A 13857-nucleotide genomic window follows, 5' to 3' on the forward strand; every position below is an offset into this window, starting at 1 on the left:
CAAGGGAAACAAAGAACCCTCAACTTAACTTCTAGCAAATCAGTAAAAAAGGGAAATAATTGTCAAATATTTTCATTGTGATTTTCAGATCTATCCAGGTAGAACCTAACTCAGGAAGTTTTTAAAAAAAATTATTTATTTAAAGAACATTTCAGGTCAACTTTACATACACAACATGGAGTCCTTGCAAACCAGTGAAATGTTGTGTTAATTTACAGAAGCCTGTGGATATACCTGTACAAATCCAGCAGATGAATAAAATTTATCTCAGGAATGTACACAGGCACTAATATACAGCATCAACGCACAAATCTAGTGATAGCCATGCATTCTCACATATGTGTACCTCTTATTTAACTCCCTGTTTTCATCCACTTCAAACTCAATCAGCTTATTTTTAAGTGTTTGGGCCCGATTGCAAAGCTCCTCATTCAGCTTTAAAGCATCCAGGCAGAACATGGCGAGAGGGACAGTGACATGCATGAAGGCTATTTCTTTTTTCAGTTTTGTTAAACTGTCAATCTTCTACAAAAGGGAAAAGAATAATCCTATTAGTTTCCTTAGACTCTACAGATGGGAAATGCTACATGAGGGCAAAGAATTATCTGTCAGCCACCAGGTGGATAATATATTTTAAACAGAAATAACAATCCATGTTTACCCATTTAGGGCTCAAATCACTCTCAACCCCAGAACTCCGCGGGAGGCCCCCAATAATGAAAAGTCCACATGGATGCCATGGCACAAGTTGCCTGCAAAGACTGCACTCAGCCAGGGACCCAGCCCAGCAGGCGCAGCATAGAAAGCGGGTGGGCTTGGCTATGAGGAGGGGAGCAGAGGGATAAAGAGAGGATGTGCTGATCAGCACACATTCTGGACAGCCTCCTCTAGTGGGGCTCTGCCTGGAACATAGTTTTGCCCTCCCCAGCATAACCTGGCACAGCTGCCCTACAGGCAAGGAGGGATGTAAATTGTCCCCACTTTACCTACAAGGGTGAATCATGCCCTTAGACTAGAAAGCATGGGGTGGAAAACTTGTAGTGAGCTGTGTCTGTAAACTGCCATGTAAATGTTGACTGTTGTATGAGTGATTAGTAATAATAATACTGTTAGATGTTACCTTAGTGAAATCATCTAGAGAATGGCTTTCCTTCAAAAAATCAGTAATGTCTTGTTCCGCACTGTTGTTCAAAAGATCACTGTATTTCTTGTACACATTTAAGTACCTTAAACAGAGAAGAACGTAAATCAAACACAAGATCCCAAAATTAGATTTCATGGCAATGGGAAGTAAACATGCAAAAATGACACTGACGCTGCTTTAACATGTTGGTGGATCCAGATAAGCATCAAAGTTAAAAGCAAAAACTTACTTCTGTGGACCAACCATGTTGCTGTCAAATATCCTGGCAGTTTTGTTCACATATTCTGAAACCAAAGATTCATCCACTTTCACTGTACGAAGAGTGGGGTCATCTTTTTTTAATTCTGGAAAGAGTTGCATTTCTACCTAGAAGGAACCCCACAACACAAATACAGCATACTACAGGAAAAGCAAGGGCATTTTACACCATGGCTAGAAGTGTAGAATTCTACCTATCTAGTGATCTGGCAGAAACCGCATCCTGCACTACACTGGCCCTGCTTCAGCAAAGCAACTAAACATGCACTTTAGGAATATGTTTGATGCTTTGCTGAAACAGGACCATAGTCAGGAGTAAGCTCAAAATACTAACTGGGCCACTGGAGTTCAAATATCACATATTTAGACACTTGAGCAGGCATTCAGTGGCATCCAGTATGCTTTTAGGCATTGGCATTTGCATTCCTAAATACTGATTTGAGCACTCAAATGCAAGATTCTGATGCTCTGTTGGAGCCTATGTTTAAAAATTGGGCCGACTTTATGAACATTTTATTTAGGAACATTAAAGAATCCCAGAGGACACTTTTATACAATAGAATGGAATAAATGGGAAAACATAATCCGATCATTTGCACTTTTCCAACTGTCATGAAAGATAATGTTCCCACTTAGAATAGTTGTAGAAAAATCTGTTATTGTAAGAAAAGTAGCAGAGGTAATAATTATTTGTACTGTTGGAATAGCTTTCACTTGACAACACATATTCCTTGTTTGTGAACAGTACGTGAGATCAAACCAAAGCAATAAAGCAGCTTGGATGTGAGCAGGAATCCTTTCTATGTTCTCTACTATAATCACTAAGGCTTCCCCAGCTACTGATACATAACTCTATTTGTCTTCTGAATCGGAGTTTTTATACCACATTCAGCACTTTATTAGCTGAAGGCTGACTTATAGGTTTCATTCTGCATGCAGCATTCTCTGCACAATACAGCCCATCTCCCTTCTTTTACCCTGTACCTTCGGAAGTCCCTCCGAACTCTGAAGGATCTCCATGAAGCAGTGGTAGATTAAATTCCAACAATCTTTCCAAAGTGGCTGAAACACAATTTTGGGTTCCTCCACATTGAGTTTGATTATTAGTATTTGAGGGACAAAGAACTGCATTTCTTGATATGGTTCTCCAAAGTCATTCCCATCCTCAAGGGAAAAAAAGCACAAAAACAATAAATGCTGAACTAATTGAGTATAACATGCACAACTCAAAAGTCATTTAAAATTACTTAAAATCCCATATATAAAACTGAGATCTTTTTAATACACTGCACCACGAGTATTTTCATCCTGAGCTGGAGCCTGATCTCTCAAGGTACTGAGCACCCTCAGTCCTCACTGATTCAATGGAAGTAGAGTCCTGACCACCTCACAGAATCAAACCCCTAATGAGTGATAATCATTTTTAATTATTTTATTTTGTTTGCATCCCAATTGTTTGCACAGAACTTGGCACAATGTCTGGGGGCCTGATCTAGGAGCTACCGCAGAACAAATCATAAATCATCATCATCCAGATGCAGCACTTAGCACAAGGCGGGTGCAGCGCTATTCTTTGTCAATATGCTTCTGTGGCTGTTTGCCCCAATCCAGCCAAATTTGTGCTATTTACAAATGTTTTGCGTAACGGATTATAGCAGATCCTGGGTGATACTTAACTATTGACACAACCATGTTACCGAAGGGAAGAAATGATAGGCACTCATGTGCTGGAGTCATAGCACCACATATATTAATAAGTAGTTATCGCCTGTACACATACATGATTTTATGGGACAGAATTAGCAAAGCACTTAAGCACTTTTGACTTCAATGGGACTACTTACATGCTTAAAGTTAAACATGTGCTCAAGTACTTTGCTAGACCAGGGCCTATCTAAACAGCCACACTACAGCAATTCGTATCAATAGCTGAAAACTTTTAGAACTAGCTAATTATGGTCCTGATCCTGCAGACTCTTACACAAGTGAATAGCTCTTGATCACACAAGAAGTCCTACTGAATACCGGCAAGGGTTTACAGAATCAGGCCATAAGTTTGGAAGACAGGAGGAATCCTGGGCATTTACCCCTGAAAAGGTATTTGATTTGAAGAATGTATAGATTCCTATTTCTACATCACAATGAAAAGAAACGGTAGCAGCCCACTTCATTCCATATACCTTGTGTATCATAAAAAATGCCAGGAGGTCTTCCAAAGAGTTAATAACCATCTCGCGTAGCTGTAATGACATGAGATTTGCAACAGAAGCAAAATACTCTTCAATTTGCTTAGGGGAATCATAGTCAGTCTGGGGTGCCAAATGAAGCCACCTCTCCTTCTGATCAATAAAGAGGGATGCACAAGTTGGGATCCACCTACAATAAAACACAAAGCACATTTAAAAACCCTATAGACTTAATGTGCTGTATGTAATGAAACCTGCACTAAGCAGTCACCCAAGGGATCAGCAAAACTCAGCTGTGTAGCAGAGACTGGTCTTTAGCTAAAGATGAAACAAAGTTGGACCAAAAACCTTGAAGATATTGATTGCTTGAGTTGGGGATGCCTACTTGGGTGGGGGGTACATAGTGCTTAGTCTATCAACACAAAACCAAATAACTAGAGTTTGGTCTAGCATGACAATTTTCAGTGTGGTACAGTTTTCAGTCCTCTCAGCTGGATTTTTATAAATATTATATTATTTTTAGAGTATCCAAAAAGCAAATTTAATTTAAACCCATAAAAACCATGATGGCAAATTCGTGGCACTCCTGTGTGACATGGCTCTTGACACCAGTTCCACTGGCCTATCCCTGGAGCCTCAGTGGAGGTGGGGGAGCTGATACAGGTGTCTGTGACATGACACATCCCAAGGGATGGGAGGACTTTTTTGGGTGACCGCAGTAGAATAGGAACAGAGGAGGCAGTCTGAAAGGGAGCTGAATAGGGAGCTAAGGAATGAAAGACAGAACAAAGGGGAAGGAAGACAGATAGAAAGGGAAGAGAATGTGGGAAAGAAGAGGCAGGATATGGCTCTGTCTTCAGCTGAATTTACAGCGTTTGACAACAGGTATCAAGACTCAGGTCCCTCTACCTCTTCCCTTGGGTCTTGATTCACATTTCAGGGGGCTGCACATGCAGTTAAAGTTAAGCACCTGCTCAAGTGCTGTGCTGGATCTAGAGCTTTACCAGTGCTGAACGTGGTGGTCCTGTGGGTGTGGTCGGGGTCACCCGCGTTTAACACTTGTTGTTAATAAGCAGCCCAGACCCTCTCTAATTTTTAAATTTTTTTAATGAATTTAAAAACCTCAAACACTGGAGGCTCTGGGACTTGTGGAGTACCACGCCCCTGAGCCTGAGCTACTCAATATCTTTCCTGTGAACTTTTTGAAAAGTACAGGGCTCAAGCAGGATTTGTGGAGAACTGAAGATAGAAATAAGCAGTTTTCAAAGAAAGACATTTCTAGTCTATTCACAGCCAGCTCTGCGTTCAAACTCCTCTGCGAGCAGAATAAAACCTTCAGTCCAAGCCCTGCTGATTTCAAACGCTTCACATAGGGGAGGCCTAATGGCTTAGGCTAATGCTACCAGTTTCAGAAAAAAGTTCTGAAGCTCAGAGGAGACACCTGAAGATCCCAGGGCCTCCAAGATTTATTTCTTTAATTCATTCTGAATGGATTGAAGTAAACAAGATTATTAGCCTGCTTTAAAAAAAAAACACACATTCCTGGATGAAAAGCTCTAGAAGAGACTGATGCAGCCAACAAATCCTGTTAGGATGGATGCCCCACATTCCTAAAGGTTGGAAACTTTCATCAGTCAGATGGCTTCCTTTCTCTAGGTTAGTTTATGAACGCTTACAGTACTACAGGTTTAAAACATAACAGGCATAGTAAGAGAGCCTTGCCACACAATCAATGTCACTTGATAAATGCCTTGGCTCTGTCTCAACGTTTTCCATACAGCAAATGCCACAGGACATAGGGCCTGATCCAAAACCCACTGAAAGCCCATGGAAGGTATTCCACTGATGACATGGGCTTTGGGTCAGACCTTTAGGGACTAACTGTGCACCTCTGAAGTCAATGGGAATTAAGCCATTCATTGATTCATTTCACTGACATCAGGATTGGGCCCTTATGTAGGAACTGGGGATCATTATTCTGCAACTAAATTCTGTATCATGGACTTTGCATCTGAAATCTGGCTCCTCTGAAATCAATGGGGGCAGGATTTCAACTGTCTTTTAAAAAATTAAATATTTTATGTATTATACTATAATAACAGCGCATAAGTATTACAGGACAAAATTCTGCAGTGCTCCCTCCTTCACTACACAATTTGGCCTATCAAGTTTAGCTTAGGATGATCAACTAAAACACCAACAGTTTGTAAATACTACTAATATCAAAAGTAATACAAATATGATCATGTATAAGGCTTCATTCTGGATTTTAGAGGCAATTTTTCAAATGTGGGCACAGTTGCAAGTAAAAACCCCATAAATTGTGCATCAAACTATTCTACTGTGCATGCAGCTAGTGATAGTAATATAATTATGGATAATATAATAATGGACCACATAATGCTGTCCTTACTCTAGCAAAATTACCATAGCTTTCCTGGGGTGTTTCATTAAAAAAAAATAACAATTTTGTTTGCATGAAGACAGAAGGATATGGGTCAGTGATAATACTTAGCACTTATATAATTTCACATGCAAACATTGAGTTTTGTAGGATCAAATGAAGATTCACATTTTTGTGCATTCCCGCATTGCAGTTACCTGTACAAATCTACTCTAAGAATATTCTGTTCATCTAGTATTCTTATATACAGTACTGACTTGTTCTGAAGAATGTCATGTGCTTCCATACAATGTCTTCGAACTAAATCTTCAAATTCACTGGGCAGCAGTGGCAGGTCACCTGACAGCATTTCTTTTGTACGAACAAATCTTAGGTCACTAAACCTTTGGAAAATAAAACATAACTCAGATAGCTGTGATTAATTTACTTTAAAGTAAATTAAATGGGATACAATCAGGAGGCTCTTATAAGTAGTTAAAAATGTGAATACTCTTTTTCACTGATGCAACTTGTTTCTTTCCTAAGTTACCCTACATATTTCTGATTCATTTTTACTATCAGCAAACTTTCAGGGCTGAGTGAATTTCATTTTGTATTTGCCTTTTTCATATCACAACTGCTTTTTCCTAAAATGATTTGGTTCATTTCATTGTCAGATTCATTATTCCACTCAGCCAAGGATGAACATGCAGAGTGACAGAGTTTCTTCTCTTCCTATGCTCAGTAACAGAAGTAGATATGTGTCCATTTTGGCTAAACTGTGGGAAGAAAAAGTCAAAATCTGGTCAGCTTTTGCACACTGAGGTTTAGTGCCTAACATGATACACATCCCAGTTTGCAATGTTCTGTAAGTCACAAATCAACAGGTTAGATTCCTGACCACAAAGTACAATGTTACTTAAATACAAATAACAAAGCTGCAATAGCATACAAATCTGACATAACCCCACAAGGGGGCCCATGATTTTCAGAAGTGGCTAGTGATTTTGCATCACCAACCTGAGACATCTTAAAGGGGTCTGATTTTTCAAAAGAGTGGAATGTCCACTCTCTGCAAATCAGGCCCCTTCAGGTGTCAAGTTGAGAACCCAAAAATTTAAGCACCAAAATCACTAGTCACTTTTGAAAATCTTGACTAGGAGTTCTAAGTTAAGGGTGGAGTGTTTTACCATAGGGACTGATCGAGCTAGCATGCTAAAAAGAGAAGTGTAGCTGCAGCAACCCCACCAGCAGGTAGGATTAACCACCCAAGCATGTACCTAGGGTCTCAAATGGTGTCTTACAATGAAAAGAAACAATAAGTTTCTTGCTGATTCAATGTTTCTTGCTTTTAATGAAATGTCTTGTGTCCAGATGACACAGCAATGCAAGAACTAAAAAATCATTAAAATAAATCATGGTACGAATAATTACTCTAACCAATGTACAGTAAACAAGACATCTTACTCAGTAAACCAGAGGTGTTGTAACATAAGCATCATTGGATTCACTGTGAACAGATGGTTTTCATTCCAGCTTTTTATTTCTTGGTAAACATTATGCCATGGGACTGGTGCACGAATCACTCTCTGAGGAAAAGAGCGTGGGATATTTCCAATAAAAAGTCTCTCTCTCTCAGCTGGATCCATCAAGATGTAATCAACTACAACAAATCATATAAATGATTGTAAGACTGAATGCATTGCTAATAACCACACATGTAGATTACAGCACACTGGTGCCAGAGCAAACACGTGTCATTACACAATATAATTTGGTTACTCTTACATGTCTTTAAAATTAAATTAACATAACACGGTAATAAAATTTTATCTGAGACTATTATTAACTAACTATGTCAGCAAACTAAGAGAAGAATAATGGTCCTCCGGTGGGTAAGGCCCTAGGCCTGGGACTCAGATGCTCTGGGTTCTGTTCTTAGCTCTTCCACAGACTACCTGTAGACAGTTTGTGAATCTATCTCCACAGGCATCCTTCTGGGTTGTGCTTTGTAAGGGGGCACTGTGGTCTGTGTACACTGTGCTTTCTATACCTACTAAATAGGGTCGATAGGCCTTGAGAGTCTCCACAATAGCCAGACACTCCAGTACTGCAGCTGAATACTTGGTTTCCCTCTCATTTATCTTGCGACCTCTACAGGCCACCAGTCTGCACCTATCAGACTTGTCAATTTGTTCACAAGCATGTCCAACAGCAACCTTTGAGGCATAACAGGATACTGTGAATGGATGAGATGGATAACAAAGGATCTGGGAATTTAAACACAGCATGGATTAGAAGTCCTTCCTTCAGCAACTCAAAGACTTTTTGACGTTCCTCCATCCAGAAAAAGTTGCTTTCACATAACTGATGTAATGGCGCTGTCTGAGCTGTGAATTTTTTTTACAAATCTCCCATAGAATCTGCAGAGGCCTACAAACTGCTGCATCTCCTCCTGGTTTGTAGGAACCTTCCAGTCTTTTATAAGGTTCTGTTTCGGAGGTTGGGGCTCCAACCCATTCTCACTGACTACATGTCCTAAGAAGGTGATGCAACTCCTTGCAAACTGATATTTATTTCCCACACATTTAAATCCTGACTCCTTAAAAAGCTTTAGAATCCTTTCCACTCCTCTCAGATATTCCTCCCATGTTTTATGGAAACAAATTAAGTCATCTAAATATGTGAAGATGTGTTCGGTTCTCAAAATGTGGGTTAGATCATTTAATACCCTTTGAAACATCCCTGGTGCATGCAGGAGTCTTAAAAGCATTCTGAGGAATTGAAACAGCATCTTTTTCACTGCAACCTCCTATACCAAGGGAATCTGACATGGGGGCTGCCTCACAGGAGCTCTCCTTGGCTTAAACACAATCTGACATTGCACCCAATCATATCGCCCAAGTTCTTCATTATTTCTGGAGAACACACTAGCATATCATAAGATCAGCTGTTCTAATCACTTTCTTTCATTTCCTTCCACAGCTGCTTCTGTCAAGACAACGCCTAGCTCTATGCCTGACTGGGCTACTTCACAGCTCTTGATCTCTGCCCCTGTGAGAGGCTTTGAGACACCAGCTACGTCACTGTCCCCATCAACTTCTTTTTCACTAGCTGCACTTCCTGGTCAGTCAGATTAATTGTTCTTGGCCAGAACTCCCCGTTTGGTGCAGCTGGAAACAGAAGTCTGCTAAACAACAATCATGACTGGATAGTGGTAGCTTCAAACACTCCTACAGGTTCACTGAAGCTGTGGGTATTATTGAATGATTACCTGACTTCACCACAACTTTGTTCGGGGAGCAGTTCATCTCTATCCCACTATAGGCATGGTAGAGACATCTCTAAGGCTTCAAGAGTTGCTCCACATTCAGCAGGGACATCTGAATATTGTCCATGGACAAGTCTGTTCTATTAACACCCCAAGAATTCCCGTGATGCCCTCAGGTTAAATCTACTCCCTATATAACATTCCTAGAAATACTGGTGACGACAAGAAAAGTCTACTTAGTATTCAGACCCAGGTTCAGCGCGAGCTGGGTTTCTTCTGTTTGCAGTAGCTGATGGTTAATAGTCACCAATTCAACTCCTGAAAAATAAATTTTCTTCCATTTCGGCACTGGCTGTTCATCACGGATCAGATTTATTACAGACACTTAGTCCAACAGCATTGTGATTTTCCAGCCGGTGATGTCTCCAGACATATAGTAACAGGTATCTGGGCAGCTCTTCAGATGGGCCATTCTAACAGTTGCTAGCCCTACTGCATCCTTAACTTTTTGTTTCCCTTATTGTGGCTTCCCTCTGCTTAGGCAATTCCATCTCCAGTGGCCTTTGCTTCCACAATTCCTGCAAATGTCACCTGGTCTGAGACCCACTTGGGAAAGAGTGTCTCTTCTGACCTCTGGGACACCTGTGAATGGCTTGCACTTGGGTCTCCTCCAATTTTTTAGTCATTTAGCTAGCAATCATTTCTTGAAGTGTTGCATCAGTATAAAGGTGTCACCCTGAGGCTGGGAGTTAACAGCCGATACCTTTAAGGAAACACCAATTTCTTCTTCCAGATTTTGAACTCTGTATATAATCTAGTGATAGGTTAGCCAGTATGTTATCCTCCTTTACCAGCAGGCTATGAAATTTCCCTGTTAAACCATTTATAAACTGACTTTTCACATATGATCCTCCCATAGCGTGCCACTGGGTATATGCCCTTCTGCATTGCCAGTTCCAGATGAGGTGCAGTAGGTTCCACTTCACTTGAGCCATCTCCCAGATGCAGGAAAAGCCCTATCGAACAGTCTCCTTAGTGCGCACATATAACTATGTAGGGCAGGGGTAGACAACCTATGTCAAAGGCATCACGTGAGCTGATTTTCAATGGCACTCACTGGCCACCTGTCTGGGGGGTAATACAACCACGCAAATTTACAACCACGTAAATTTACAACTAGGTTCAAAAGCCTTCAGGCAAGAGCTTAATTCTCCCAGTTCCCCTGAACAGGGAGCAGTTTTTGTTGCACTCTGTAACTCAAGCTGTATCTACACTACCACTTATGTCGGTATAACTTATGTCGTTCAGAGGTGTGAATAAGCCACTTCGCTGAGTAACATAAGTTACACTGACTTAAGCGTTGGTGTGGACAGACCTATGTTGGTGGAAGAGCTTCTCCCATAGACATAGCTGGCAGCACTCATTGAGAGTGGATTAATTAAGTCGATGGGAGAGCTCTCTTCCGTTAGCTTAGAGTGGCTACAATAGAGAACTTACAGCGGCGCAGCTGAACCAATGCAGCTGAACCAATGCAGTAGTGTAGCCATAGCCTCAAATACTTTCTTTCAACTTCCCATACTGCAGCCCTTGGCATCCCATACTGAGCACTGACGGTCAGGTAAATCAAACTGATTAAGTTGCCCCATTTCCCCTTTTAAAATGGATTTTCTCCCTTGAAAGAGATCTTTCAATTACTAGGTGCTCCAAACTGGGGAACACCCATCATGCCAATATCCCAAACTGCAGAGTCATTCCTTATGCAAACCAGCCATGCTGCTCACACTGCTTGATCTATTAGTTAGTAAGGCAGGTTCTCACTGCTCTTCCTTGAGGGCGCACAGAAAGGGATTGGTACTTATTTCAATTTATCTAAATTCTGTAATGACAATTTGGTTCCGATTCATACACAGATATAAGCTCCTTCCCAGCCAGCCCCTTGGTAACTCATAAGAACATGTGTGCGTACCTATCTCATAAAAGGTATTTCAGCCCTGGCACAACACCAGCATTTCTGTGCCAGAACTAGATCTGTGATGATGGAACAAATGCTCTACTGACAGTTTGGTTCCCAGGCCCATTTGAAGGGAGTAAGCAATTGGTTCAGTACCTTTAGGATTACAGAAAGAGTGTGAAGGCTTGTCCACATGGGAGATTTTTCCAGTTATACTGGTTTAATTATATCGGTATAATTCCAATTGTGAATCCTCTTATTCTGGAATAAGACTGCCTTTTTTTTTTTTTTTGGTTTAGCTTTAACCACCACCAAAGCCACATAAGCTAAACCAGAGAAAGGCACTCTTATTCCTGAATAAAATTGTCCACTCCAGGGGTTATACTGGATAACTATAGTGGTTTAAAGTTGTATTGCTATAATATTCTCATGTGACAAGCCCTTAAATTGGGATATGCTGGCCATCATTGAGATTGGAAAAGACACATAAGTAAACATAGTACTTTAGTGATATATATATCTGAAAGACGGGAAGATCTCTGTCCTGGAGAATTTACAATGTAACTTATTCAAATAACAGTAATTAATATTAGCAAAATATAGAATGTAAGGAAAGCCCGGGGGGAAATTCCAGTTGAATATTCTGAACTGATCCCCACTCAGCAGCTACATTTGGAAAAGAGCAACAAGTCTATTGGCTCCTGGGGCTACCAACCAAAGTCCAGCTGGAAAATTATAATGAATCTACTGGAAAAAAAGAGAAGGGAAGAGAAAGCTACGTTTGAGAGGTCATAGTTTTATCAGAATCATTTCCCTCACACTCAATCTCCTGGAACTGAACATTAGTGAATTTCAGTACTTCTAATCTTCTTCTGTATTAGCTCTTTCATTTTCCTATTTGTCGAACATGCTCAAATGTAAAAGCACCTTAACCCTATAATTATTTCCTATTTCAGTTCCATGTGTTCCATTCTCATTAATCCTGTAATGATTTAAATGAAAACCTTTAACTCATGACATTTATGGATCCTGGTGTAACAGCACTGGAATTCAGTGGAGCCATGTAAGAGATGAATTTGTCTCATTGAATGATATTGTCAGGTTATGCAGAACTATGCTTTCTTAATATGATTTGAGCCTGCATTAGGAATGGGAAACTGCATGTGAAGGGTGTGCCCAGAGACTACTTGTCTACGAAGTTGACTCTATATTAATTGAAGTCTTATGGTGCTTAGTAAATAAGGATACTTGATGAAACTGGAATTAAATGTTGCATTATCGGATTGTATCTTCACGGAAATATAGAGTGATTCCACTGACCTCAAAGGAGTAAGTCATGTGGAGCTGAGAGAAAAATGAGGCCCTTTATTTTTGGACTGCAAAATCACTGCATCTGCCAAAACTACTGAGAGGTTTGCCCTCTTACCAATGTTTTTCATGAGGCTGATGTGGTAGTCATCCTGAATCTCTTCTGTTAAACTATGAAGCAATGTCTCCAGATTTGGGTTGGTAAGAAAATGATTTGGAATTTGCTTTAAAATCATGTCTTTCACTTCTTTATCCTGGGGCGCCAGCATGTCTTTCCGTATTCCATTATGTATGTAATAACAATATCTCTGTAAAAATAAAAATATCCTTATTATATTGACTTTTAAGACAGACAATTGACCATGATTAAACTTTCCAGGTTTGTTTGTTTTTTTTAATCTCCTCAACCCTTTTCACAGGTAGAAGGCACTTGGACTATCATGTGCCTTGGTTATTTCAAACTTGAGTTCCTTTTAAACCAGTACAAATTTCTGATGTAATTTTTTTAAGTAGTTCCATCTGCTTAGATATATTGTTCTGGGCTGGACCAACTAAAATTTAGTAAAATGCTACTATTTGAAGTGTGAGGCAATAATATGAGTGGTTACGAATTTGGTTAGATGCGCTTAGATGCAACCCATTGGCCTGGAGAACAGACTGAGGAGTCAGAAACTATTAAAAGAAAAAGGAAACAATTGGGAAGGAAACAGAGGCAGATTAGGGTTAAAGAAAGATTTAAACACGGTTTGTTGTATTTAGTTTTTATACATGCTGTAGCAGGGTGAACGCCCGCTCCAGCCCTGAAGGGGTTGGAAAAGCCCTGCAGATAGGGTGACCAGACAGCAAGTGTGGAAAATCGGGACTGGGGGTGGGGGGTAATAGGAGCCTATACAAGAAAAAGACCCCAAAATCGGGACTGTCCCTATAAAATCGGGACATCTGGTCACCCTACCTGCAGAGGGCTGGGTAAAAGGGAGCAAAACCCCGGCTGATTGGGGAAGTGGCTGCAGCTGGGGCCACGCCCCAGACTGAGCCACTCAGCCTGATAAGAAGGCCAGGGCAACCAGAAGCTGAGTAGTCTCTCTCTGACAGGAGAGAGAGACAGGCCTGGCTGCAGGGAGCTCACCCAAGGACCTAGACTGAGGCTGGGCTGGGCTGGGCTGGGGAAAGGCCTTGGGGGCTGGGAAGCCCTAGGCCAGCAACTCCCCAGGCTGCAGGGCCTGGTCTTAGGCCATATAGGTATTGGGGTTGCAGAGGAGCAGCCTGAGGTTGGGTAAAGGCAGCCAGTCCAAACCCCTTGTTGCCGGTGATGATTGGCTGATAGACTGCAGTCTGCCCCAGGGTGCGGGGGCTAGA

At 40.9% G+C, this 13857-nt stretch overlaps 1 protein-coding gene across 1 annotated transcript in view; it reads right to left on the reverse strand.

Moving 5' to 3' along the window:
- DNAH3 (dynein axonemal heavy chain 3) overlaps window positions 1–13857 on the reverse strand; it is a 120910-nt gene that overhangs the window by 94925 nt on the left and 12128 nt on the right. Inside the window, exons 6-13 of the mRNA XM_008164632.4 lie at window positions 12620–12809; window positions 7439–7634; window positions 6250–6375; window positions 3583–3778; window positions 2387–2566; window positions 1374–1510; window positions 1121–1226; window positions 347–525 (exon numbers count right to left, since the gene is read on the reverse strand). Coding sequence (XP_008162854.2) covers window positions 347–525; window positions 1121–1226; window positions 1374–1510; window positions 2387–2566; window positions 3583–3778; window positions 6250–6375; window positions 7439–7634; window positions 12620–12809 — 1310 coding nt within the window. The remainder of the gene's footprint in view (window positions 1–346; window positions 526–1120; window positions 1227–1373; window positions 1511–2386; window positions 2567–3582; window positions 3779–6249; window positions 6376–7438; window positions 7635–12619; window positions 12810–13857) is intronic.

Source organism: Chrysemys picta, chromosome 10, assembly GCF_011386835.1.
Source record: "Chrysemys picta bellii isolate R12L10 chromosome 10, ASM1138683v2, whole genome shotgun sequence".
NCBI lineage: Eukaryota > Metazoa > Chordata > Testudines > Emydidae > Chrysemys > Chrysemys picta.